We start from the raw sequence: 26,968 nt of genomic DNA, 5'->3' as shown, positions 1-26,968 counted from the left end.
GGAGCCGCCAGGGAGGGCAGGGGAGGGGGAGGGGGAGGGGGAGGGGGAGGGGGAGGGGGAGGGGCGGGCGGGAGGGGCCGGGCCTCTGTCCACCGCATTAGTGCTGGTTGGAGGGAGAGGGGGGTGTGGAGCCAGCCTGGCCGCCTGTTCCCACAGCCGCGGAGCAGAGCGCTGCCATGGCGCTGGCCCGCCCTGCGACCTGGGACCCCAGGCCCTCGGCCCCTCTCCTGCTGCTGCTGCTGCTACTGCACAGGGCCCCAGTCCTCGCCCTACCGGCTGGTGAGTTGGGGTCCCAGGCTTGGGGGGCCTGGGGCTAGGTCTGTCCACAAAGCAGACATCCGAGGCTGTGGGGCTGTCCATGTGGGCGCCAGGCCCAACGGTGGAGTGCACAGGTGTGCTGCTGTGGGGCGCTGGAGCGCGTGCCGTCCAGGGGGACTTTCTGGGGGGATCTTGGCCAGCTGTGGTCCCTGTGGTCTGGGTAACGGGTGGGCTGTTGTACCCTGTAAGGTGGGGGGTGGGGGGCGTTGGGCTGGGGTGTTCTGCCTGTGAGGCCTGAGTCTGGGGAGTCTGATGTGAGCTGTGTGCAGGTTGTGGACGGTGGGTTTTGGGTGCATTTAAGTTGTGAGGTGGGACAGCTGTCCCGCACGAGCCGGGAGTTGTGTCTGAGGCTCTGTGGGTGTGATGGGCTGTATCCCAGTGTGAGCTGTGAGGCATAAGTTATCGAGTGGGATGAACTGTCTCTGCTCTTGACATACGGTCATGGGGTGGGGGCCGCAGACCCCAGCCCAGTGGATTGCGGTGGAGAAGAGGGAAAGAGACCCAGGGTTTCTGCCTGCCTTGCTTTCATGGGTGTGTGTGTATGAGGGACAGGGCTGGGGATGCTCTGGGGTCCCTGGGGGGTGGCTGGGTACTGTTGCCCCCCACACTCCTGGTATTCCCAGATCAAGCTGAAAGGGCTTTGTGAAGCCAGACTCTGTTCACCAAGAGGTTTTTGCTTTTGTCCAAGTGGATTTACGGGTGCGCGGGCTGGAATTCTTCCTGGGGGGTCTGGGGACGCTTTGTCTTGGTCACTATAGCTACGGGGCCAGGCCTGGGAAGCCTGGCGCAGGAGGGTGGCCTGCCCTCTGCAGCCACTGGGGGAGCCCCCACCTCCTCAGAGTCCCTCCTGGCCCCTACCTGTGACCTTCTTCAGCCTCCAACAGGGCCCAGCTTACAAAACCTTTGTCTCTGCTCCCCTCTGCCGGGCCCCTGGGGAGGATGGCCCCCCCACCCCCGTGTGCAGGGGAAGAAACTGAGGTGAAGGGAGGGATAGGGGCTTATAAACTGGGCCCTGAGGCAAATCGAAGAGGAGCTGGGGACCTGCTCTCTGCACGAGGGGCACGGAGCCCTGGTCTGGGGATCTGGTGTCTGTCCCCAAGCCGACAGTGCACACATATAGATCACACACGTGCACACGTGCACCTGCACACACACGTGCGTGCACAGGCACTCCCCTCCACAGCAGCGGTCAGGTGGCGTGCACCAGGGCACACACCACCATATGAACAGGTGTCCACAGGCACATGTAGACCCAGCACACATGCACGTGAGCACACACACCCACCTGTGCGTGACACACACAGGTGTGCATTCAAGCGCTAGTGTGCCTTCACATGAACCTTGTGGCAGGGTGCACACTGAGTAGACGGGTGCTGCAGAAGGGAACGGACACTGATCCACACGCTCACCCCCACCTAGCCTGGCTGGGACCCCCAGGGCTGGCCTTTCCCAGCACAGGGAGCCCCCTCCCTGGAGATCCCCGGAAAGCTTGGGTGGGGGTGCTACGGCATGAATATTTCTGGAGACCAGGACCCCAGGGCCTGACTGCCAGGAGGGCAGAGGCGGGAGATGACATCATTTGAAAAGTAATTTCCATTCCAGAGGGGATGGGGTTCTGGATGCCCTGGGCCTCCGGCTCTGCCGCCCACCCCTGCCAGGCCCTGAGCGGGGCCCCTCCGTCTGGGCGCACTCAGCCACAAAAGCCTGGCTGGTTGCTAGGAGAGCACTAGGCATCTTGGAGCACAGTGGGGCACGTCGGGCTCTCACATCCCTCCCTCCCTGCTGCCTGCACACCCAGGGAGCCTGGCTGACAAAGGGGTGGGGAGTCTAGCCCCGAAACCCAGCTCCTCCTGCAGCCCGAGCTGCGTGGGCGCCTGGAAGACAGAGGCAGAGGAGAAGGAGCCACACACCCGCACCCTAACATCAGGGTGTGTTGGATGGTCACTGTTTGCCCCATGTAAAGATAGTGAACAAATAATACACGAGCCTTTACATGGCAGGCATTGCGCTACTGGACTTCTGCTGTTGTTCAGTTGCTAAGCCGTGGCCAACTCTCTGTGGCCCCCTGGACTGCAGCACGGCAGGCTCCTCTGTCCTTCTCCCCGAGCTTGCTCAGATTCATGTCCATTGAGTCGGTGATGCCATCCAACCATCTCATCCTCTGCTGCCCCCTTCTCCTGCCTTCAATCTTTCCCAGCATCAGGGTCTTTTCCAGGGAGTCAGCTCTTCGAGTCAGGTGGCCAAAGTATTGGAACTTTGGCTTTAGCATCAGCCCTTCCAGTGAATATTCAGTTCATTTCCTTTAGGATGGACTGGTTTGATCTCCTTGCAGTCCAAGGCTACTGGACTAGCATGATGGAATTTAATTCTCACAACAGCCCTGTGAGGTCAACTCTGATGCCCCCAGTTTACATAGGGGGAAAGTGAGGCACCAAGAGGGTCAGTAGCTTGCCCAGAATCACACCTGGTGTGTGGCAGGGCCACGATTTCACAGCCGCCTATGGGGCTAGTCTATGGACAGTCACCTCTCTTCTCTGTGCTTCTGTCTAGAGGCAGGAAACCAGCTCATGCTGAGAGCTGCTACGAGAATTCAGCAAGAAAATGCAGGGGTCCTCTAACTTATGTTTGGCGTGAAACCCCATTTCAAAGGAAATTTTAGACAGAAGCCAGAGGCCACTAACAGTTAAAAGCGGCCTGTTGGGGTGGCAGGCCTGGAAACCCATCTGCTTGGCCTCACCCTCCTTCCAGAAAGTGCCTTCCTCCACGGCCCCAGCCCTCTGAGATCACGGTTTGGAAACACTGGGATTTGCCGATGCGGACAAAGGATAGGCAGTGGATCCGTGACGGCTATTGTTGGGATTATCAAAATGCTGCCTTTTAACCTCAGGAGATAAACATTCTTGTAAAAGACTGTCCCGAACTCTCGTCCCTTGTTAGAGTTCTTTAGCCCTTTCCCGACAGCTCTCAGTCTCGCTGCGGTATTTTCAGCCCTGCCCTCGGAGCCTCGTGCTACTAGATGGATAGTTTTCTCGCTAGAAGCATGTCTTAAGGGATCTTGGGTGGCTTCTTAGATATATTCTCTTTTTGCCTTGTCAAGATGAGAAGCTTCACAAAACCCACCTTCAGCAAACACTTCTCATTAGTTGCCAGTTCTCACTAGGCCTATTACAAGTGCGCATAATGTAGGCATTACTAGGCACCAGCAAGGCCTGGAACACCCTGGGATTGCTAGCAACTGGGTTCAGGATGGACAGGGAAGACTGCCCACTCCGCCCAGGCTGATATTGGAAGCTGCACTCTTAGGCAAACCTTCTGAGCCTCGAGTCTCTTTCAGTGCCTGGGGGAGACTGGGCTAGAATGCTCTAAAGTGACAATACGTGGGTGGCTAGAGTTTGCAGGATGGGAGTTTCGGAAGCATTGGGAGATGTGGCCTTCTCACAAGTCTAGAAATGATCTGCTGCTTAGTTTTTCGAGGGATGATCCCGGGTGAGTTAAACAGAAGTTTTCTTAATGGCCCCCATCCTTTCCAGTTTGACTCAAACTCAATAATGTGGTAATAGATGTAAGACCCGTAGCACAGCTACACAGGCACTCACGAAACGGTTCCTGTTACTATAATCCTGTCCTTTGCACGAAGAAAATTCCTTTCCGGGAGGTGGGTTCTGGGCCTTCCAGGGCAGGGCAGCAGGTCCGAGGGGAGGGGCGAGTGTCCGTTAATCCTTCCCTGGCCAGGGCGTCCCAGGCAGCCTGAGAGGTCAGGAAGGATTTGTAAAGATAAGCACAGGCCCCTTGTCACCCTGGCAACAGGCCACGCCCCTCCGGCCAGACCAGGAAGGCCCCTCCTCTGACCCGCCATCCTCACCTCTCCTCCCCTCAGCCCTGGGCGAGCCTGGCCTCCTGAGCTGGCTCCCTGAAGGCAGAGAGCCAAGGTCAGTGCTTGTTCCCAAGCCTCAGTGTGCAAAGAACTCCCCAGGGAGCATGTTGCAGTGAAGATTCTTGGGCCCCGGAACCCAACAGTTCTGCATCTCTGGGTCTGGAGTGGGGCCCTAGCATCTGTATTCTTAATACAGGCCCTGGGGTGATGCTGGAACCCCCCAGGGTGGAGGTTCTGGAGCAGTGAGACCTGGGTTTGGATTCCAGGCCCTCTTGGGAAACTGTGAAGTCGCTTATCTCTGAGCGTCACTTTCCTCAACTGTGAAAAAGGAATGATAGCACTGTCTACCCCCTAAGGTAAATGTGAAAACAGAGATTACACAGGAGAGACGGCGGTCCCTCTGGTGCAGACTGCCGCACCACCGCATGCCTCCTGGGACAGAGGGCTCCCTCCCTCTCTGCCTGCAGGAAAACTCCTTCCTCAGTGGGGCCAGGCTCTGTCTCCTGGGGCCACCTGCTCCTTTGGTGACAAAGCACCTTCTCTATCCCCCCAGGCGCTGTCTCTCCAGTCTGCTCTGAAATAGAGGGTTCCAAATTGGGGGCCAAAGCTCCAGATTGGGGTGGGATCCCCTAGGATGGTCATGCTTTCCTGGTGGCTCAGCGGTAAAGAATCCTCCTGCCAATGCAGGGTATTTGATCCCTGGGGTTTGACCCCTGGGTCGGGAAGATCCCCTGGAGAAGGAAATGGTTACCCATTCCAGTATTCTTGCCTGGGAAGTCCCATGGAGAGAGAAGCCTGGCAGGATACAGTCCACGGGGTCGCAAGAGTGGGGCATGGCTAAGCAATTAAACAACAGCAGCAGAAACCCTTGGGTTACACTCGTGAGGAGTGACACCTTGTCGGGATCAGATGAAGGGCCTGCTGGCACAGGACCCAGGAGACAGGGCTCTTCACGGTGGGCGCTGTGGTTACTGTGCTGATCCTCCTGAGGGTGCTGGGTCCAGGGACCCAGGTCAAAATGGCCAGAGTTCTCACTGAAGGCTCACTGGTGCCCAGCAGGTGCTCACGTCCCCTCAGTGGCTCCTCACAACACCCACAAGGTGGACACTGCTCACACCCCACTGTTCATGTAAGCTGGCATGATGCCCATCACAGCATCTTCCCTCTCCTTCAGACTATTTAGCCCTGGGGGACTAGGCTCTGTACTGACCAGCCACCATGGCTCAGGGTGGGAAAAAGAAAGACAAGCTGGCCATAAGCCCCTCCCAGAGGCCCAGAAGCCCCCTGTCCTCACCCAGGAGACCAGCCTTGGGGGAGTGGGTCTGTGGGCAGAGAGAGTCTGTGAACCTCAGCGCCCTAGGTAGTCTTGGCCGGACAGTGTTTCAAACCCTCTGCCCCCCTTGCCACAGGCCTGGCCCTGGGTGGGTGCTTGCCCCAAGCCCCTCTTAGTGGGAATCTCCAGGAGTGAGCCTGTGCGACTTGTACCACGTGCTTTGGGAGCCGGGGGTGGGGCTGACAGCGGGTCTCTCCCTGGATCACTGGCTGGTTCCTCTGTCTCCCTGCCGGTGGACCGCCCTGCCTGCTGGAATGTGGATGACGCCTGAGAGGCTGTCGAGCCTTATCTGGGGGTCTTCGCTGGGGAGGGGAGGGGAGGCACAGGGCTTGAAGCTGTGCTGGGGCCTGGTTAGTGTCTGGATGACAACCTGGGTGGGGGTGGGGCACCTTGGAGCACCAGGTGCGGGGGGCTGGGGGCGAGGGTGTACCTCCTTCTTGGAGGCCGCTCCCCTCCCCCATCACGTACGGCGTTCTCTGCACGTGTGGGCACTTGACTGCCGTCCCAAGGCTTTCAAGCCGCCCTCATCCTACCAGGCACGTACTGTTATCATCTCTCAGTAGGAGAAACAACTTGCCCGAGGTCTCACAGCTTGTTTTGAACTAGGGTTTGAACCCAGGGCTCTCTGCCTTCACAGCTACTAAGTTCTTACACCAGCTTGACACTGACAGGCTCTTAGCAAAGGAGGGCTGGAGGGAGGCGGGCGGCAGATCAGGAGGTGACCCTCTAACAGAGGGAGCTCTGCCTCGTGGAGATGTGTCCAGTGGCTGGAGCCGGGAGTTTGGTCAGCACGTCTCACTACCTGCCCTGTACCCTGTGACCGCGGCCAGTGCTCACATTTACTGATGGCGGGATCCGGTGAGAAGTTCTGGGAGGGGAAGCGGGGTGGAGCGGGGAGAGGGGCCTTTGAAGTCCTCCATCTCCAGTTTCACATAGGGATGGAATTACCAGACCCCCAGCGGGAGTGGCAGAGTGGGCAGCGGGAGGCCAGGGACCCCTCCCCAGGTGGGGCTGAAGCCTGCGGACGGGACCCTGAAGGCTGAGCCAGGACTCAGGCCAGAGACCTCACTTTCACACTTGAGCCTGGACCCGCTCTCCTGTAAAGTGGGCCCGACAGGGCCTGCCTGCAAGGGGTGCTGCAGGGATGCGTGGGCATTGGAGCACGGAGCTCACAGGGTCAGGGGGCATCTGCTCACTAATTCTGCCTGGGGAGTCAGGCAGCCTGGGTCCTCCTTTACGGAGGAGACACTACCCAAACCATTCCCAGATCTGGGTGCCTGCTGGGACCCTGTCTGTAGACCCCCTGGCCCTCTCTTCTGAATGCCGACGACCTCCGCTGCTCACCAACTCTGGGATCTGGGGATGGGCCTGGGGGTGGGGAGAGGGGTGTCCCAGCAGCCCCCGTCCACCCTGCCCAGCCAGTCTCCTCTCTCTGCAGGGACGGTGACTTTGGAGACCCCAGGAGCCTGCGCCTCAGACCCTTGCGCTCCAGGGACCAAGTGCCAGGCTACAGAGAATGCTGGCTACACCTGTGTGCCCCCGGAGCCCTGGGGCTGTGCCAGTCAGCCATGCCACCACGGCGCTCTGTGTGTGCCCCAGGGCCCAGGGCCTGATGACTTCCGCTGCTACTGTGTGCCCGGATTTCAGGGCTCACACTGTGAGCTGGACATTGACGAGTGTGCGTCCCGGCCCTGCCACCACGGGGCCACTTGCCGCAACCTGGCTGACCGCTACGAGTGCCACTGCCCCCTCGGCTATGAAGGTAATGGCCCCAGCTGTCCCCGGAGGCATGTGTAATGTTGGCCCCGTCAGCGACTCAAAGAGGTCAGATCGTGAATTTGGCTTTGGCCTTAGCGTAGAGACCCCCGCTAGGCATCATGGCAGTTCTGGGGTGTACCCACTCTTTGGTCGTGCTGAGGAACTGATGCTTCTCAGGCTGCCCTGGCAGCTCTGGATGAGAATGTGGGTGAGTGAGGACTAGCACGGTGCCTGGCACAGATCAGGCACTGGACAAATGTTATTTCAGCCCCTTGTGGGGTTCAGGTGATGCTGGGGGCGGAGACACCCTTCAGGCGTCTCTGGGACTAGAGTACAGATAGGCCTGGTTTGGCTTTAATGAGGACACGTCTAGACAGTATTTCCAGTATCGATTCACTCCAGACCTGTCATTTGGTGGCTCATCTGATGCTTCGAGAGCGTGAACACCCCTGGAATGGTTCAGGTTGTCACGCAGAGCCCTCCCCCCCGCCCCCGACTCCTGTGAGTAGCCTCCCCGCCACAGCTCCTGCAGAGACACTGGTGGTCTTGCTCAAACTGTAATGTAGATGTACCCCCAGGGATCTCTGCTGTCTTGAGGGGGACAGTTCCCTCCTCCAGAGTATGTCCCTGTCCCAGTCCCATCCAGACTCCAAGTTGAGAGCAACCTGGAGCAACTGCCTGCACGTCGGAAAGGAGAGCACAACTGGGACGGGTCTGGTGGTGAGGCTGGGTTTAGGGCAGCCGGGAGGCTGCAGTGTGGACACTCTGGGATCCTGAATTCAGATGACTCCCTCTGACTGCAGAGGGCAGTTTGAGGTCACTCAGAGTCAGGCACACAGACTGGGGGGCTGGGCTCCAGGAGAGGAGCCGTATCGTGGAGAGACATCTCGGCGCACAGACGAAAAGGAAACTTCGGAAGTGGGTTCTGTGTACCTTTCTTGTCACGGGAGAGTGCAGGTGTCTGGACAGATTAGTTGTGGATGTGTGAGGAGGTCATGCAAAAGGCCTCTGTCTCTGCCAGCATCCACGGGTGTCTGGGCTCCCTGAATACATTTGTGGGAACCGTCTGGGAGGGGGGTGCCAGCAGGTGTGTGCGTGCCCGGATGTGCGGTGCTGACGCTTTGGGTAAGGCTTTCTGGGTGAGCTGAGGATGTGAGTGGGGGCAGCATCTGCTGTGATTCATTTCCTCCTCCTTCTGCTCTGAGCCAGGCGGGGGAGGTTGGGATTCCAGGCTGGGCCTGGCTCCCCCTGGCACAGAGGGTGGGAGTGGGGCTGGGTCACAGGAAGGAGGGGCTCTGCTTTGTGCTCACTGAGCTGGGAATGGGAGAAAGTTCCAGCTGGAGCCAGCTGGGTCCCTGGCCCCCCATGACCAATCCCACTGAGGGAGCAGAGGCAGGGCCACTGGAGTGTTCGATGGCAAGTGGGCTCCATGATGAACTCTGGCAGCACATTTCCAACCTCTGAGTTCCGCTATCTCCCTTCATCGACACAGCCCCTCCCGCAAGAGTCTCCCAACTGATTTAATTTTGTCCAGGACTGAGAGGGTTCCCAGGACACAGGACTTTCAGTTTTAAAAGCAAGACGGTAGTTTGGCAGAAACCAACACAATTCTGTAAAGCAATTATCCTTCAATTTAAAAAATTAATTAATTAAAAAAAAGGCAAGACGGTACAGGGAAAACCCGAAGGAGCTGGTTATCTTGGTCTAGCATCTTTCATTGGGGAGTGCCTCTCGTTGCTGGGGTCCCTCCTTACACCCTCCACAAAAAGCCAGCAGAGCAAGCCTTCTAAAATGTAGAAAGGACCCTATAAGTCAGCCGCCTAAGACGTTTAGGATAAGGTCGGATCGTGTTACTTGGCCCCAAGGCCTGTCACCACCCCTTTCTTTCCCCACCTCCTCCACTCTCCCCTTGTCTTCGCCAACAGTCTCCCTGGAATCCAACTACTCGCATAACCCCTTACCCTAGTTTGCTGCTGCTACTGCTAAGTCGCTTCAGTCGTATCCGACTCTGTGCAACGCCATAGATGGCAGCCCACCAGGTTCCCCCATCCCTGGGATTCTCTCCAGGTGAGAACACTGGAGTGGGTTGCCATTTCCTTCTCCAAAGCATGAAAGTGAAAAGTGAAAGCGAAGTCGGTCAGTAGTGTCTGACTCTTAGCGACCCCATGGACTGCAGCCAACCAGGCTCCTCCGCCCATGGGATTTTCCAGGCAAGAGTACTGGAATGGAGTGCATTGCCTTCTCCCTATCTTAGTCTAGCCAATGCCTTCTCATCCTTCTCGATTCCCCAGGCTAAGACCCTGACTCTCGCCGTCACAGGATCTAGCACGTACCCACAGTAGCTCTTATCAAAATAAAAAAAATCAATCCTCATTTATGTAATATTGATTAATCCCCTGTGTCCCGGGTTAGACTGCAGTGAGCTCTAGGGGGCAGGGAGGCCTGTGTTGTTTCCATCTCACTGCCATTGCTGGCTCAAGAAACACCTGCTCTGGAAAGACGCACCAACGGATCCTCTCCGGATCCTGGCATTCCGCTGCTGGTCATACTGTCTGGAGTGGGTCTGGGGTCAGCCTGGCTCGGCTTCTTCCACTCTCCCTCTGGGCGTGCAGCTGTCCGTCTGTCTCGGGCCCTGTCCAGGCGTGACTTGCGAGACGGAGGTGGACGAGTGCGCCTCGGGGCCCTGCCTGCACGGGGGCTCGTGCCTGGACGGCGTGGGCTCCTACCGCTGCGTGTGCGCCCCGGGCTACGGGGGCGCCAGCTGCCAGCTGGACCTGGACGAGTGCCAGAGCCAGCCGTGCGCACACGGGGGCGTGTGCCGCGACCTGGTCAATGGGTGAGCGGGAGGCCGTGCCCCCCGGGCGGGGAGGCTGCGCGGTGGGCCGGCGCGGGGGTGGGGGTGGGGGCGCGAGGCAGGGTACGGTGGAGGCAGGGGGCTGGGGGCTCGGGCACGTGCTCAGCTCGGGCCGCGCGCCCCCTTTAGGTTCCAGTGCGACTGCGCGGACACGGGCTACGAGGGCGAGCGCTGCGACCTGGAGGTGCTGGAGTGCGCGTCGGCGCCCTGCGCGAACAACGCGTCCTGCCTGGAGGGCCTCGGGAGCTTCCGCTGCCTCTGCTGGCCAGGTGTGTGCGCATGCGCGCTCGCGCGCCCAGTGGGGAGGGGGCACAGGCTGCGGCCGCCCGGCCTGGGATGCCAGTGCGGAAGTGCGCTGGTGCAGAGTGCGCGCACGTGACTGCAGCTTCTCTGGGCCTCAGTTTCCCGATCTGCGAAGCAGGGCTGATCACAGAACTTACTCCTGGGCTGTTGGGAGCCGCTGCTGCTGCCGGCTCGCGCAGTCCTGTCTGACTCTTTGCGATCTCATGGACTGTAGCCTGCCAGGCTCCTCTGTCCGTGGGATTATCAGAATACTGGTGTCCGTTGCCATTTCCTTCTCCAGGGGAACTGTCTCCCGACCGAACCCAGGTCTCCGGCTTGACAGACGGATTCTTTACCACTGAGCCACCTGGGAAGCCCGTTGTGAGGAGAGTAAATGAGTAAAGCCCACGAAGCCTTGGCACAGGGCCCTGCAGGAGCAGAGTGCTCAGAGATACTAGAAATACTAGTGATACTAGTCACATGATGCTGGTGAAGGCGGTCCTGGTCACTCCTGTCTCCTGTGTGCCTCTGCCTGAGTATCCGGATTGGTGTTCTGAGTTGCTGTCCCAGCCTGGCCCTGGCGGGCCTGGTGGCAGTGGAGCAGTGCTGCTTGGTGGCCCCGTGTGACCTGATGCCCATGTGTGTGTCCCTAGGCTACAGTGGCGAGCGGTGCGAAGTGGATGAGGACGAGTGTGCAGTGGGCCCCTGCCAGCATGGGGGCCGGTGCCTGCAGCGCTCGGATCCGACCCTCTATGGGGGCGTCCAGGCCACTTTCCCCGGTGACTTCAGCTTTCGCCAGGCTGCTGGCTTCGTGTGCCGCTGCCCTCCAGGCTTTGAGGGTGAGCCCCCTGCCCCACTTCCGAGAAGCAGGTCTCTAGTGTCCAGGTGCAGGGGAGGGATGCTGGAGCTGGATTCAAGCATTTCTCTCTGGTCTCAGTCTCCCTAGCTGTAAAAATGGGCCCTTTCCAGTTCCAGCTGGGCTCTGAGGGGGCCGAGGGAACCACAGCTGGGCCTCTTGCAGGGAACGACTGTGGCGAGGATGTGGACGAGTGTGCCTCACAGCCGTGCCTCAGTGGAGGCCTCTGCCAGGACCTGCCCAATGGCTTCCAGTGCCACTGTCCAGACGGCTACACAGGTGCCCAGGGTCGGGTGGGCACTGGGGCAGGGCCAGGCAGAGTTGGTGGGCCTGGGGCAAGAAGAGCCCTTCTGGCTGATGTGTGGAGGCTGGGTTGATGGGGTTAAGGACATTAGGGAGGAGGTGGGGGGCAGTGGCCCAGGCAACAGGAGAGAGGGCTGGCTTAGGGGTGGGAGTAGAGGGAAAATGTTTCGGAGTGCAGGTTGAGAAATACTTATGAGGGGCACGCTCCAGGTCCTGAGGGTTATTCCAGGCATGAGTGGGAGGTGTCAGAGATGCTGGCTGAGTTTCTGCCCTGGGTGGCACTGGGTAGAGGATGGTGGGTTCAATCGTCCACCTTGAGTCTGTTTGTGGAGCACCCACGGGAAGGAGTCTGGGTTGGGGGCTGGTGACCCGGGGCCTATGGCACAGGACAGGGACCTGAGACGGGGTCAGGAGTGTCATCCTGGCGGTTGGGGTCAGAGGTGGCCAAGGTTGTCTGGGAGGAAGTGTAGGGTGATGGGCAGAGAGAGCTCTAGACGCCTGACATCGAAGGGCTGGGCAGAGGCCGAGGGGCTGCGGGGAGGGGGACAGAGGAGGTGGGAGGGGCAGGGGGCTGTGTGGGCGCAGGGTGGGGGGTGTGTTATGGAAAGCTAGGGGACAGTGTCTGGAGAAGGGTGGGTGGGAGCTGGGCCTGCAGTGGCCTCTCCCTGCCTCTGGTATGGTGGACACATAGACACACAGATATCCTTCCCTGCAGACACTGATGAGCCGGAGAAGCGTCCCTGTTCCTCTGGAATGCCCGTGGTGCCTCCCCCTGCCCGCACGCATTCCTGCTCAGAATGCAGGGCCTCCTCTCCCTGGCACGGTTCCTGGGCACCCGCTTCCTGGCCCAGGGGAAGGAGGGGGTGATCACCGCTGTCCCTTCCACACTCGCCCACACACAGATGCTGGGGTTCAGTCTCCCACTCCCAGGTGGCCAACACCCCTGGGCACCCTGAAGGCCCATCTCCTCCCCCCGGCCCCGTGGCTGGGGTTCCCTGAGTCCTGCCCCAGAGGCAGCGGCCTCGTGGGTGCCTGGCACACAGTGGGCCCACGGCAGCACACCCTGCTCTGCAGAGCTCTCTCTGCAGTGTGCTCCTCCTCAGCAGGGTCCCCTGAGCTCGGGCTCTGACCCCCCCCCCCGGCCTTACAGAGGAAGCTGGGGGGGCTCTTGCGTGGGCGTGTCTTCGCCCAGGTTCAGTAGGGTCAGCGGAAGCCCAGCTCCTCCCCACGCTGAGCTCAGCTGACGGGTGACAGGGAGGTCAGCCCTCTGAGGTCAGGGCCTGGGAGGGGGAACCCCGGCTGTGGGGCTGGGCTCCTTGCCATCCTCCCTTTGGGTTGTGCTGGGCGTGGGGGAGGCCAGTGCCTGGCATTCCTGAGTCCGCGCTGAAGGAGGAGGCGGCTGGCCAGGCGGGGAGCACGGCTCCCCAGCCTCGGTGCCCGCCCGCCACTCTCAGCCTGTCTGTGGGGACATGCAATGGGGCTGCAGGCTCTGGGGACCTTTCTGCGGGTGTTGTGGCTCCTGGCAGGTAGGCAGGGTGGGGCCCTCGGGCAGGCGGAGGTGGGGTGCTGGGGCCAGCTGTCCCCGGAAGGTGGCGGTGGTGTTTGTGGGCTGACTGAGGCCAGGATTCAAATCCTACTGGCTTCTCTGGGTTTGGGTCCCCCCTGGCTGGAATACGTGAGCAGGTCTGGCCTCAGTAGTTGTGTGGAGGTTGTGACTGAGCATGGGTGGGGCTGTGGCCTCTAGATCCACGCTGGGGCCAGAGTACCTGACCTGGGGGCTTCTGGAAGGGAGGGTGACCCCACTGCCAGAGTGAGGGCCCTAGGGCAGAGGGCCGGGGGTGGCATTAGAGCCAGGGTCTGCTCCAGTGCCACAGACGTGTACACCCACCCCCGCTCCCTCTTCCACTTCATCGCTCTGTTGACAAGGGCCATGCCATGTCCTTTGCTGGGCACCAAGGATGTACTCAGGGCCCTGGAGGAGATCTCAACTGTGTAAACAGATATTTTCAATCCAGGGTTCCGGGGAACTGTGCCTGGGAGTAGGCAAGGAATTGGGAGGGACACAGTAGCTTGTGGTTGAGGGCCAGAGAAGGCCTCCTAGAGGACTGGCCATTTGAGTTTGGGTTTTGCTGGATGAGTAGGAGTTTGAAAGGCAGGGTTAGGGAGAATGAGGCATGCCGAGCAGAGGGAGCAGTATGCGTGAAAGCCCAGAGGGCAGGACTTCCCAGGAGATGCTTGGAGGAACAGGCAGCTCAAGGTCTGTAGGGAGGCGGGTTGACATCTGAACGCCTGACAGTGCCCAGGCCGTGAGGGATTGTGAGTGCCAGGGTGAGTGATGGGACATTACGCAGCGAAGGAACTGGGCCAGATCCCGCGTTAGCTCTCTGGCTGCTCGTAGAGTTGGATGATGGAGGGGGTTCTGAAGACTGGTGAATTAGAGGGCACCAGACTGTGGCCCAGAGAGTTTGTGAGTCTGGGAAGGCAAGGTGGGAGGAAAGCAGGCACTGGTGAGCGCATAGGGGATGGACCACACAGGGCCTGGAGACTCACCAGATGTGGGAACAAAAGGAGCATCCTGGATTCCAGCCTCCGGAGACTTCCGAGGGCCTCGAGAAGTCTTTCGAGAATTGGGAATGGGTTTGGTTGATGGATACTGAGCTCCTTGTTCCAAGAGGCAGGTAGGCTCTGGGTCAAGACTGTGGTTCTGGCCTTGGTGCTGAGCCTTGGCCTGGTCTCTCCCGAAGGCCCAACGTGTCAGGAAGACATGGACGAATGCCTGTCGGAGCCCTGCCTCCACGGTGGGGCCTGTGAAGACACCGTGGCAGGCTACATCTGTGGGTGCCCCGAGGCCTGGGGTGGACCGGATTGTTCTGTGCCACTCACCGGCTGTGGGGGCCACACTTGCCCACCGACTGCCACCTGCATCCCTACCTTTGAGTCAGGGGTTCACAGTTACACCTGCCGCTGCCCACCTGGTACCCATGGGCCTTTCTGTGGCCAGAATACTACGTTCTCCATGGTGGCTGGGAACCCTGTACGGGCTTCGGTGCCAGCTGGCAGCTCCCTACGTCTGGCCCTGAGGTTTCGTACCACGATACGTGTGGGTGCCTTGGCCACGTGCTCTGACACTCAAGGCAGCGTGGAGCTGGCACTGGTGGAGGCCAGGCTTCAGGCCACACTCCACGGCAAGAATGTGCTCGTCCTGAGGCTGCTGGAACCACCCCTCAGTGATGGCCACTGGCACCGAGTGGAGGTGACGCTCCACCTGGGGCTCCTGGAGTTGCGGCTCTGGCACGAAGGCTGTCCCGCCCGGCTCTGTGTGGCCTCCAGTCCCGTGGCCACGGCTGCCCCGGCCCCCACGCCTGCTGGGTCCCGCTTCACCCAGCTGGGCGGCGTGGCTTTTGCGGGCTGCCTCCAGGATGTGCAGGTGGATGGGCATCTGCTGCTGCCCGAGAACCTTGGTGAGAACGTCTTCCTGGGCTGCCGGCACCAGGAGCACTGCCAGCCTCCGCCTTGTGCCCACGGAGGGGTCTGCGTGGACCTGTGGACTCACTTTCATTGTGACTGCCCCCGGCCCTACAGTGGTCCCACATGTGCCGATGGTGAGGAGGGGCCAGGTGGGCCCCAGGGCAGCGGCTGTGCCTGCCCTGGCCTGCAGGCCTCACGCCTGGCACCCTCTCTCCCTGCAGAGGTTCCTGCTGCCACCTTTGGCTTGGGGGGCACCCTGAGCTCTGCCTCCTTCCTACTCGACCAGCTGCCAGGCCCGAACCTCACCGTGTCCTTCCTCCTCCGCACCCGGGAACCCGCTGGCCTTCTGCTCCAGCTCACCAACGATTCAGCTGCTGGCCTGACAGTGTTCCTGAGTGAGGGCCAGATCCGGGCAGAGGCGCTGGGCAGTCCTGCTCTGGTGCTCCCGGGGCGCTGGGATGACGGGCTCTGGCACCTGGTGACACTCAGCTTCGGGCCCGATCAGCTGTGGGGTGTGGGGCAGCAGGTGCACGTGGGCGGCAGGCTCATCCCTGCTGACGCTGAGCCCTGGGGTGGGCCCTTTCGAGGCTGCATGCAGGACGTGCGACTCAACGACCTCCACCTCCCCTTCTTTCTACCACTGCTGGGGAACTCCAGCCTGCCCAGCGTGCTCGGCCGCGGGCAGTCCTGGAACCTCACCATGGGCTGCGTCTCTGAGGACACATGCAATGTGAGTGCCAAGAGGAAGGGATGGGTCCTTTTTCCAGGATCTTCCCTGCATCTCTGGGAGTCAGCATGCCCTTCTACTGGTCAGGGTAGCACCAGGAGGTGGGGTGCCTGCCCACGGTTCTAAGGCTGAAGACAGAGCAGGGTTCACTTGCATTTTTCCGGCAAGCTGATCTTGCCCTCTGGTAGTCCCCATACCTCCCCTCTCAGTTGTGGTCTGGGACAGACACCCTGGCCTGGGCAGAGGGCTAACCAAGACTTTCTGCAGGAGTTGTTTGGTAGACAGGGACACCCGGGGTCATGAACAAAGCACCAGCCCTAGAATTGGAATAGCCTGGGTGTGAGCTTGGGCTCCTCTGTTTACTGCCTTGGTGACTCAGGCAAGTGGTTTCTCCTGAGCCTCAGTTTCCTCATCTGAAAAATGGGAATGCTAGTTACTTTTCTATTTATTTGTGAGGAGGTAATGTATCTGCAGTAGGTGCCCAGTGAAGAGCCACTGTAGGGATGTTTATGGTGGGAGGATGCCAGCCCCAGGCCTGAGCCAGTCCCTGTCCCGATTCTCCTGCAGCCTGAGCCCTGTCTCAATGGTGGGACTTGCCTTGTCACCTGGAATGACTTCCACTGCACCTGCCCTGCCAACTTCACCGGGCCCACATGTGCCCAGCAGCTGTGGTGTCCTGGCCAGCCCTGTCTCCCTCCTGCCACCTGTGAGGAGGTCCCTGATGGCTTTGTCTGTGAGTGCCTGCCCTGGGCGCCCACATGCTGGACACCCGAGCTGGGTTAGATCCGTCACCTGCCTCAGGGCTCAGGGACGGTAGACAGGATGGTAGCAGCCCCAGTCCATTGCACCCAGACAGGCTTTCTGGAGGAGGAGAGCACTTGCTAGGTTTTCAAGGGCGAGTAAGACCTTGGGCACAGGGAGGGACATATCAGCAAGGGGGCAAAGCATGTGCAAAGGCCTGTGAGGTTTATAAGAACTTGGGACTTTCTGCCAAGGGCAGTGGGGAGCCATGGGGGGCGGGGGGCGGGGGCGGCAGGAGAAGGCCATGCTCAGCATTTTAAAAAGAAGACAGTTCAAAGGATTGCGGTGAAGAGGGAGCCACAGTGAAGGCGCCGGCTGCTTCACAAAGGAGAGGAGTGGGCGGATTTTCTGGAGTGTTACTGCCTGGTTTGTGACCTGGGAGGCAGGGTGGGTGCCCAGAGCTGGTTCTCTGGAGGTAAGAGAGTTCTATGAGGTACGGGGAACACTTCCTGGGATTAGATCCTAGGTGGGTGTGTGTGCCCCCACGCCCAGACGGCAGGGGTTGGGGGGGTGTGGAGGTAGTAACAGGTCGCCACATCACCCAGGTCTGCTTGGGTTGGGTGGGGGCCGAGAGGCCGTCCTCCGACGCTGTCTCCCCCGGCAGGTGTGGCGGAGGCCACGTTCCACGAGGGACCCCCGGCGGAATTCAGCGGGCACAACGCGTCATCGCGCAGCGCGCTCAGCGGCCTCTCGCTGGTCTTCCGCACGCGCGACTCCGAGGCAGGGCTGTTGCGCGCTGAGGACGGCCCGGCCGCCGTGTGGCTGGCGGTGCGCAACGGCTCGCTGGCGGCAGGCGTGTGCAGCGGCCCCGGTTTGCCCCGCGCGGTGCTGCCGGCGCCCGGGCCGCGTGTGGCCGACGGCGCCTGGCACCGCGTGCGCCTGGCCATGGAGCAGCCCGAGGCCGCCGAGTCGCGCTGGCTGCTCTGGCTGGACGGCGCGGCGACGCCGGTGTCGCTGCGTGGCCTGGCCGGCGACCTGGACTTCCTGCGCGGCCCGGGCGCCGCGCGCGTCCTGCTGGCCGAGAACTTCACGGGCTGCCTGGGCCGCGTGGCGCTCGGCGGCCACCCGCTACCCTTGGCGCGCCCGAGGCCCGGCGCGGCCCCCGGCTCCCGCGAGCCCTTCTCGGCCCGGCCCGGAGCGCCCGCCCCGCGCCTCGGCTGCCGCGGCGCTCCCGTGTGTGTCCCCTCGCCCTGCCTGCACGGCGGCGTCTGCCGAGACCTCTTCGACGCCTTCGCCTGCGCCTGCGGCCCGGGCTGGGAGGGCCAGCGCTGCGAGGACCGCGCCGACCCGTGTCGCTCGGCGCCCTGCGCCCGCGGCCGCTGCCACGCGCACCCTGACGGTCGCTTCGAGTGCCGCTGCCCGCCTGGCTTCGCAGGCCCGCGCTGCAGGTGCGCTCGGCCGGCCGGGGTGGCCTGGGTCCGAGGGGTGAGGAGTGGAGGGGAGGCCCCCGGGGGCGGTGGATGGGACAGACTAGACTGGAAGCCCGATTGTGGAAGCGCTGGTTCCATTGGCCAGCCCCATCCCATCTCTGAGCCACTTCGCTGTGATCTGTAACTTGGGAACAACAGGGCCCCAGCGTTGCCAGATAAAATACAGGACACCGGGTGAATTTAAAGTTGAGATAAACAAAGCTGTCCTCTGGGAGTGGGGGTGGGGGAACCAGAGGTAGTGTTGGAAGAAAAGAGGCTCTCCTGCCGAGCTGCCCACCACGGACATCTCCCCCATCCCTGAGTCCCGTGGGACAGGGCCAGAGACAGATGCTCGAAGTCTTGACTGCTTCCCATATTCAGTTTGGCTATGACTTCCAGCTTTTTCGGAGCCAAGCTTATGGAAGGGTGTCTGGCAGAGGTCTGACTCCCCTTCTCCCTGCAAAGAAGGTCAGGCTTTATGTCCAGGAGCCTGCTCTTACCCTGGGAGGGTCCTTACCTTTGATCAGCTCCTCAAAGGTCTCTGAGCCACCAAGGGTTCTGCCAGGGTCTAGCTGTGGTACTCCTTGTTGGGGCTGGGGCTGGGGCTGGAGCAGTAGCAGTAGCGTGGCAGCCCAGTGTCCCACCCCTTCCACCCCAGACACCGCTTCCATGACTTCCAGCAGGGTCTGTCGGAGGTGGCCCTGAATTCCTTGGATGATGATGCAGAAGGCTCAGGTCGCCTGAGTGATCCACGGAGCACGGGCGTGGGCCAGGTCTCGTGTCCTGACCCAAGTCCAGTCCCTGTGCTTTCTCTCAGGTTGCCTGTCCCACCAGAGGGGTGCAGTCTGAACATCACCTGTCTCAACGGTGGCCAGTGTGAAGAGGGTCCCCAGGGGGCCAACTGCAGCTGCCAGGAGATCTTTGCTGGGCAGAGGTGGGTCTGGGCTCCATACGCCTGGGAGGTGGGCTGGGGCGTGTGGAGAGTACAGATCCAAAGGCAGGGAGTGGGCCTCCAGATCCCCTCCAACCAGGGCGGGTGAAGTGAGGTATGGGTCCTTGCTCACCTTCTCAGCCCTTACTGTCATCACTGCGCCAGACACTCCACCTCTGTCACCTGAGATCTTTCCTTTTGGGGCTTCCAAGACCATCCTCTGTTACCAGACACCTGCTGGAGGGTAGTTGCCTAGTGGTGTTTCTTAGAGCACCACACTCAACATCAGGACCACGTGGGGACACTATGCAAATAGAGGCTCTGGGTCCTCCGGTCTGGGCAGGCGCCTTTACACAGGCTCCCCTGTGCTTTCAATGGAGTGAGAGGGTTGTTCTTGGTCACGAGTGTTGGAGTGAAGGGGTCTGCTGCATAATAAGGGTCGTACTCAACTTAGGTCCCCGTCAGGGCCCAGCCAAGTTGGGACCGTGCTGGGGACAGCGGGTGAGCGGTGTGGAGGGTGTGGGGTGGGTTTGAGGAGGTAAAGGAGTTGGGGGAGCTAGAGGCAGCTTGGGAGGGAGCAGCTTCCTCAGCCCCGCCCTCTTCCCTGCCTCCCAGGTGTCAGATCCCCTGTGAAGCCAACCCTTGCTTGAATGGGGGCACCTGCCGGGCAGCTGATGGGGTGTACCAATGTATCTGCAATGCCAGGTTCTCAGGCCAGTTCTGCGAAGTGGTGGTGAGTGATGGCCGACGGGGAGGGTGGTCTGTTTTGGACTTTGTGAGATGATGTTGTGGGGGTTGGGGGTGTGTGTGTAGAGGGCCTGTGGAGCTATTCCTGGACCAGCCCTGTCAAAGGGTGGGGCGTAGCAGGCCAAGGAGACAGGGCCCTTCCACACCCCTGCACAGCAGGTCTGTTCACTCTTGGGGAGCCTGGGGACCCCCCCATTCCTCTGGGGTTCTCAGTGAACTCTGGGATTTACGTTGGTGGGTATAGGAGCCTGTAATCTCTGGTGGTTTCTGAGCCCCGTTTGAAAAGTAGGAAGATTTGGGGAGCCCAGGACTCTAAGCCAGAGAAGGCTTGGCTGCCGTGAAGGCAGGCTTAGCTGAAGAGGGCGGTGAGGGGGCCCAATAGATAGAGGCCAGCAGGCGGCCTGAGCATGGACCTCCCTCTGGCCCCCTCCCTTCCAAGGGGCAGAGCAGACTCTGCAGGCCCAGGCAGAAGTGAGCCAGAGTGGGCGCGGCAAGGGGGGCAGGAAGCCTGGAGAGGCGCCTTGATCTCCACAGGCTTCTGGTGGGCCAGGTCATAAACCCCAATCCCCTCTGCTTCTGGGGAAATGCTTCCTTTCAAGTTGAACTTTACAGCCTCTGGCTCCCCCTCCCGCCCTCTTCCTAGGGAGGAAATGGCTTTACAGCTTCCCCAGGCTGGAGGCTGGCTTGCCCTGGTTGCTTCGGGGCTGGGGTGAATTTTTCTCTTCAGCCTTGGGCACCTTCTCCAGGGCTGGGGGCTGAGACTGGGACCCAGGCCGCAGTGGGCTGAGAGGTCTCATGGGATGGAGGGAGGGCTGATGAATCTGAGACCCGGGGCCTCTGCCCTCTCCCCGGAAATCTGTGATTCTGGGGCTCAAGAGCTCCAGGTCTGTAGAATCTTTTGGTGGGGCATCCAGGTGTCTGTCTGGGCCCACCACAGCCTGGTCTGTGTGTTTCCTGGGGGTGGGGGCCAGCCGGGGGACTCTGAGCTCACCATCAACCAGGCCAGCCTGCTCTACCTCATGCCCTGCACAGGCCCCTTGGCCCTGAGATGCCTCCCACTTGGGGCTTAGGCATGGTCTCCACAGACCTTTAAAAAACCAGAGTGCCCTTTGGGGTCTGGAAGAATCCAGTCCCATCACTTCAGTTGGGGTGTCTGTTGAGAGAGGTGGGGCTGGCAGGGCTGGGCACTGAGGCCCACCTTGGCCAGTTGAAGGAAGGACCTTTGGCTGGAATTCGAGACTGCAGGATAGTGGTGTGAGCTGGGCATGGCTTGGCATTGGGGGTGGACAGAGGGCAGTGCCAGTCCTGGTTCGTCAGCCCCTAGATGTGTGTGTCTGGGGGAATCTGGGCAGAGCCTCTGTGTTCTCCTCGTAAACTTATCGAGTGCCTACTGAGCAGGCTCTCCTCTTGGCGTTTTGGGGATACACCGGTGAACAAAATGAACCACAGGTTCCTGTCCTCATGGGTGGCCTCGCTCTCACTTCATCAGGTCACTGTGAGGTTTTACGTGAAATCCCACGCATGGTGTTGAGCACCTACTGGGCATTCAATAAATGTGTTTCTCTTCTACCAAAAGCCCTTGGTTGTACAGGAAGGGCTTCTGCCCAATGATGCTTTTTTCCTCTCCTCTGGAGGGCCTGGGGTTGGAGGTGGGGTCTCTCCAGCTCCACTGTCTTAGGCCTCTTACTGCGTCTCTTGCAGAAGGGCCTACCGCTGCCGCTGCCGTTCCCGCTGCTGGAGGTGGCAGTGCCTGCGGCCTGCGCCTGCCTCCTCCTCCTCCTCTTGGGCCTCCTCTCAGGGATCCTGGCGGCCAGAAAGCGCCGCCAGTCAGAGGGCACCTACAGCCCGAGCCAGCAGGAGGTGGCCGGAGCCCGGCTGGAGATGGACAGCGTCCTCAAGGTGCCGCCCGAGGAGAGACTCATCTAGGCCCACCTTGCTGCAGCTCCAGGCCCTGTGAGGGCCTCGATTTCTACCTGGAGACCCAAGGAGGCCACTTCTGGGAGCCTGCAGGGAAATGGCTGGCCCCTTCTTAGCCTTGGAGAGCTGCTACAGGGCTCAGGATACCTGCTGGGAAGTATCCCCTTTGCCAGGAGCCCCTGCCCCTGCCCCTTGCTGGGCTGAGGGGAAGGGGTGTGCTCAGGGAAACAGAGGAGCCTGTGAGGTTGTGGACATTCACTGTCCAGCTGCTAGGTCTCGCCTCGGCAGATGCATGGCTGTGCTGGGAGAAGCACCTGTGGGTGCACACGATGTGTTTTGGTGTGTGTGTGTGTGTGTGTGTGTGTGTGTGTGTGTACCCAGGCCTGTTGATCTGCAGATACCTGTGTGAGTGTTAGGGATGGGGTCGTGGGCATTTGTCCTTGTTTGTGCACGTGACCTCCTTGTTTGTGCGTGTAATCATGTAGTGGGTGCAGCTGGCCCCACGGAGAAGCAGCTGGGCGGAGGAGACCACCTTCTCAGTCCTGGGACAGGGGCGGCCCAGGGCCACGAGTGCTCCTGGAGGCCAGGCCAGGGCTGGCCCAATGACCAGAGCCCCACCTCTGGCAGCTTCTCCCACCTCCCACCTCCGGAGGCCTGGAGTCAGCTGGAAATCAGCAGGATGGGGGGCAGGAGCCAGAGGTTAATGTATGAGCTCCCGGTTCCCCAAACAGATGCTCCTGGAGGGAGAGTCGACTCTGCCCTGCGCTGGAGCCAGGCGCTGTCTGGGATGTGGACTACGGGGCAGACCTGCAGGAGCCGGGGGGGAAGTTGGGGGGTAGTGTCTGGGCCCACGCAGTCTGCCTCCTGTGGGCCTGTCGCTCGGAGAGCAGCCCTGGCCTGCCTCACAGGGCTGTTGTGAAGATGGTGGGTGACTATGGGGAAGGATGGGGCTCTGTGGTTCGTTACAGTCTACTCTGCTGTGGGGCTACCTGGGTTGTCCTTTTAGGTGTCGGGAAGGGAGAGGGAGCGCGCGGCGAAGGGGCCTTCCTGAGGGGCAGCCGGGGGCGATGAGGATGGAGGAGCCATCCTCCCTGCCCACCTTGTGCTTCTCCCGCACCAGCGAGGTTGCTCCTTCACCTGCAGACCAGTCGCCTCCCTAACGGTCGCTGCGAGGATTTGAGGAGAGGACAGGCAGGAAGCCCTCAGGGTTGTTCCCTGAGGCAGGTGCTCAGGAAACATTGGCACCGCCTCTGTGTTGGGGCTGGTCCTGTGGACAGACACAGATGGGGGAAGAGCTGGCTGCTTTGCTTCCGGCCCCTTCCCTGGTGATGCCGCCACAGTGGGATCTCTGACAGGCACCTGAGGGCCTGGCCTCTGAGCTTCAGAGTCCCTTTTTCCCTGACCTGGAGATGTCCCCTTTGGTCCTTCCTGTTTCCCAGGCCAGCGCCCCCTGTGCCAAGACCAGGAGACCCCTTTCCACTTCTCGATTGGAGGTCGACCTTACCCAGCCCCCCCCAGGGGTCTCATCCAACTTCCAGAGGCACAGGAATCAGTGGGAGGTGGAGCCATGCGGTCGGGATGGGGTGGGAGGGCTGAGGCTGAGCACTAGGCTCCAGGGGCTTGCTTGGTCCTTAGCCTGGAGGAGGTGGGACCAACTTTCCTTGTGGCTCCTGGGAAAGGCAGGGAGAAAACATCTGTTACCACGACCTTAGCCAAGCTGCTGCCTTGATTAGTTCATCAAGTCAGAGATTTGGCAAACCTGTGTTTTTGCAGATTCCTAAGACAAGACATTCTGGGTGGAACCCCAGTGTATAAAAGCTGGGTGGTTCTTGTTTGTCCTCCTCTTGTTCCTGAGAGTTCTGAGAATTTGTAATTTTCAAGCACAGACCAGGGAGGGAGACACAGACAGAATGATGGGCAGGTGGGGGTGGGGGGTGGGGACGGTTAAGGGTGGGGACACCCTTAACATCCACTCTGGGTGCTTGGTCCAACCCAGCCAAGAGAGGTGCAGTTTCCCAGGCTCTGCCCTTGCTATTAAGAGGTGGTTCCAGGTATCCCCTTGAGCTTGACTTTTCCTGGAGCCAAGGTGCCTTTGACATCACTGGTGACCTAGAGCCCTGCTGTGTGGGGCCCGGCAGCCCTGTGCCCAACCATGACCAACCTACCCTTCAGAGGCCTGAATGGGAAAAGGCTTTGACCTGGGGGTGGGCCAGGGTCAAAGCCTTCCTGACTGCTCCATGGACCCCGCCTCTACCTCTACAAACGCAGATACCGAAGGTTCCCCGAGGTGGAGTCCCCTCCCTTCAGAGCTTCCTCAGGACACAGGGATACCAGCTTCTCTCCAAGAAGATTTTATTGAACGCACACACAAAATTCATCCTTGGATTTGCAGATTCAATCCAGCAAGGGAAGAGACAGCAGTGCTCTTGTGAACATGGTGCTCTTGCCACCGGCCCCAGCCAGGGAGACCATGGGGTGAGCTCGGCTTCCCTGAGGCCACCGAGCACCTCTTGCCTTAAGACTCTGCCCGCCGAGTGCGCTACCCTGTCCTGACGGGGCTCGGGGGTCTGCCCAGGATGGATCTGCGATCTCTGCTGAAACATCTGAGTGTCCTAGAGGCACCCGCGTGGCCCAGGCGTGACAAAGCGCCCTGCTTCCGGCGGCCAGAGGACATTGCCGAGACTGAAAGAGAGGACTTGCCCCAGGGGCTGGGACTGCTGAAGGCGCTTGTGCGGGGCCAGCAGCCCTTCACACCCCACGCTGTCGGAGCAAACCTCAGGGCTGGGCCTCGCTCACTCACCGGTGGGGGTGGTCTCCCAGTCCCTCAGATGATGACAAGGCTCCCTGGGGTTTTTGGGGCCTCTAGAAACCCCCTTGCCCCCACGGACAGCCCTGAGACTGTGTGTCTGACCATTCACAAATAGGAAATGAGAAATCAGGTCAAAATGTTCACAATTTCCTGGATGTCTCAGATGGTTGTTTTCTTAAATGGTTGGGCCATATTTTAACTTGGTTTATTGAAATTAGTCAATTTCAAGATTCCATCAAATCAATAAAAGTAAAAAGGAAAAGAAAGATAAAAGAAATAATAACAAAACATTTCAATTTAGCTTTGGTGACGTTGGCCTCAGGAATTTCTATGCTGGCAGGAATCACAAGGTGGGCAGGGAGGGGGTGACTCCAAGCCCTCCTGCCTCCAGGCTGCAAGAAGCCAAGCCTGCCCACTCACCAGGGGCCTGGAGAGGGGCTTAGTGCCCTGCCCCCTCCTGCCCCAAGGACACAGGCACTGGGACCCTTGCATCTCTGTGGTGTTAAGCCTGGCCTTCCAGTGGGGGTCTGGGTACCTGCTTTTCAGCTCTGCCCCCTGAGACCCACTCGACCAGAGCCTGAGCCTCATGTGATCGTAACTGGAGACCAGGAGAACCTCTGGGGACCTGAGGGAGAGTGTGGATGGTGGCCGGGCCCGTCCTGATGCTCTCAGGTTTACCTGTTGCCGTCTTGTCTTCTATAATCAAAGTTGCTGGTGCTCCCAGCCCTCACGCAGGGCTGGCTGGGGCTTCGTTTGGTTACCACGAGGGATCTCGTGGATCCCTCAGCCCCCAGATCCCAACCAAGTCAGAAAAAACAGAGGTGTAGGGGTTGGGGTGAAGACTCAGTAAAGAAAGAGTTGTGCATATTGCTAGAGAGGGTTTGGAAATGCCCCGCCAGGTAGATCCTCCAGCTGGGGAGGGGTGGGGGGTGTTCCTTACTTCAAACTCCAAACCACGTGCCTCTCGTGCAGACGAGCTGGTGTACTGCCAACGCTCGTGCCCATCGAGGTGGGGTGTGCAGGGCTGGGCTGCAGCTAGGGCAAGAGAACGGGGCTCAGGAGGAGACATCCTGAGGATGCACGGGGCTCCTGGTGGGCAGTTTCCAGAGGGAAGGTGGGTAGGATGTGGCCTGGGGCAATCGCTGGCCCAGCTGACCTCTTTAGTGCAAAACCCAACTCGGGGGGGGCAGGGAAAGGGTGGTGGTGAGGCAGGAACCCAGGAGCTGGGTCGATTCTCAGGCTGGAACTGGCGCCATTCTCCAGAGATGGGCAGTGTGGCGAGGAGGAGGGGCGGCAGAGAGGGTTCCCATCCCTTCCCACCAGTAGAACCTGGGCAGAAACAGCAGCAGGGGAAGCAGGGCCAGCTGGCCTCGGCGCGCCCCACCCTCAGCGCTGCTCACTCGAAGGTCTCCCATTGCTTCCTGAGCTGCTCCACGGAGCCGGGGGCCGGGGCCGAGCTCACGTCTTGCTTGGTTTTCCGTAACAAATCCTCAAAGGGGTCTCTGGCCTCTTGTGGAGCAGAGGGCTGCAGTGCTGGCTCCAGGCCCTGGGGGGCCCTGGCGGGGAGGAGTGGGGGGTCTCCAGGCCTCAGGGCCAGCCCTTGCTTGGCCTCGGCGGCCCTGGCACTTGAGCGGGCCAGGGGCAATGTTCGGATCCTCGAGGGGGCGACCGCTGGGGGACCCAAAGGCTGCAGGGAGTGGGTACCCATGGGTACTTGGCCAAAGAGGTTGGGCATGGAGAGGGCAGACAGGTTGGGCTGAGATCGATGGGGGGCACAGAAGCCAGAATTGGACAACAGGAGGCTGGGGGCAAAGGCTGGCCCCAGGGAAGGAGGGGCCCCAAAAGGCCCAGCTGGTGCAGAGACCAGGGGCATGGTGGGCAGTGTCGCAGGCACAGGTGGGACAAAGGGGTTGAGTGACGGCTGTGGAAATGGGGTGGGGGTCCCCATGGGGGGAAAGCTAAATTGGGGGGTAAATGGGGTGGCTACATTTGGGGCTGTAGGGCCTGGTGGAAGGGAACTGCCCGACCAGGTTGTGTTAAGTGGGTCCAGCAGGGCCAGCAGGGCATCACTGCTGCTGCCAGAGGCCCCTGGGGCCAGGCTCAGTGGCTGGAGCAGTTCGGTCGGGTCTTGGAGTGCAGTACTAGAGAGGAGCCCAGGGAATGGGGTTGAGCTGAGGGCAGCCCGCCTTTCCCGCTCAGCTGGCAGCCGCTCCGAGAAGTTGCCAAGGGCGATGCTGGGGGCCTGGAGCTTGGCTGGGCGGGCAGTGGGAGGCGGGGGCACGATGCCCAGCTCTGGGGTCTTCCTGCCTTGGGGCCGGGGGATAGTGATGCTGCCCAGGGTGGGTGTGGTCACCTCCTCCTTGTCGCTGGGGTTCAGGAGGCCGTTCCGGTCCTGGGGCCTGCAGGGTGAGGCCAGGGAGTTCCCAAGCAGCGCTAAGGGCTTCTCGGGGCAGGCGGTGGGAAGCTTGCTGGGGATGGCCATGTCATCCTGGCCTAGGCTCCAGAGCCTGCTGTGCGGGTGGGCGAGCTTCAAGGTCCCTGGTGTCCCGCGGCTCCTGTCACTTCTGCCCAGGTCCAACCT

General features: G+C 60.7%; 2 protein-coding genes across 10 annotated transcripts in view; one reads left to right on the top strand and one right to left on the bottom strand.

Moving 5' to 3' along the window:
- Positions 1 to 157: 157 nt before the first annotated feature.
- CRB2 (crumbs cell polarity complex component 2) lies at positions 158 to 24,535 on the top strand. The gene is made up of 13 exons (XM_069582524.1): positions 158 to 279; positions 6,964 to 7,287; positions 9,924 to 10,119; positions 10,267 to 10,406; positions 11,073 to 11,258; positions 11,441 to 11,554; positions 14,323 to 15,180; positions 15,268 to 15,776; positions 16,341 to 16,506; positions 17,179 to 17,962; positions 18,801 to 18,917; positions 19,530 to 19,647; positions 21,363 to 24,535. The coding sequence occupies exons 1-13, from the start codon at positions 177 to 179 to the stop codon at positions 21,585 to 21,587; spliced, it is 3,840 nt and encodes a 1,279-aa protein (XP_069438625.1). The 5' UTR covers positions 158 to 176; the 3' UTR covers positions 21,588 to 24,535.
- The window catches only part of DENND1A (DENN domain containing 1A), a 538,527-nt gene continuing 535,472 nt past the window's right edge, over positions 23,914 to 26,968 (bottom strand). For 8 of the 9 annotated variants that reach the window (XM_069582473.1, XM_069582475.1, XM_069582474.1 and 5 more), the window contains one exon: positions 23,914 to 26,968. In XM_069582473.1, the coding sequence (XP_069438574.1) occupies positions 25,784 to 26,968 (1,185 nt within the window). In that variant the 3' untranslated portion in view covers positions 23,914 to 25,783. The other variant, XR_011255499.1, reaches the window with a different exon arrangement.

This window comes from Ovis canadensis, chromosome 3 (genome assembly GCF_042477335.2).
Source record: "Ovis canadensis isolate MfBH-ARS-UI-01 breed Bighorn chromosome 3, ARS-UI_OviCan_v2, whole genome shotgun sequence".
In the NCBI taxonomy this organism is placed as follows: Eukaryota; Metazoa; Chordata; class Mammalia; order Artiodactyla; family Bovidae; genus Ovis; species Ovis canadensis.
Note: the sequence above shows the minus strand (reverse complement) of the source record. Positions and strands in the feature narration are given on the sequence as shown.

What these genes read in the sequence shown, in the direction of transcription:
- CRB2 (XM_069582524.1), top strand. Translation starts at nt 177, where the DNA reads ATGGCGCTGGCCCGCCCTGCGACCTGGGACCCCAGGCCCTCGGCCCCT. An exon ending in CTGCCCTCCAGGCTTTGAGG is followed by an intron (nt 11,259 to 11,440) that starts GTGAGCCCCCTG and finishes GGCCTCTTGCAG; the next exon opens with GGAACGACTGTGGCGAGGAT. An exon ending in TGGTCCCACATGTGCCGATG is followed by an intron (nt 15,181 to 15,267) that starts GTGAGGAGGGGC and finishes CTCTCCCTGCAG; the next exon opens with AGGTTCCTGCTGCCACCTTT.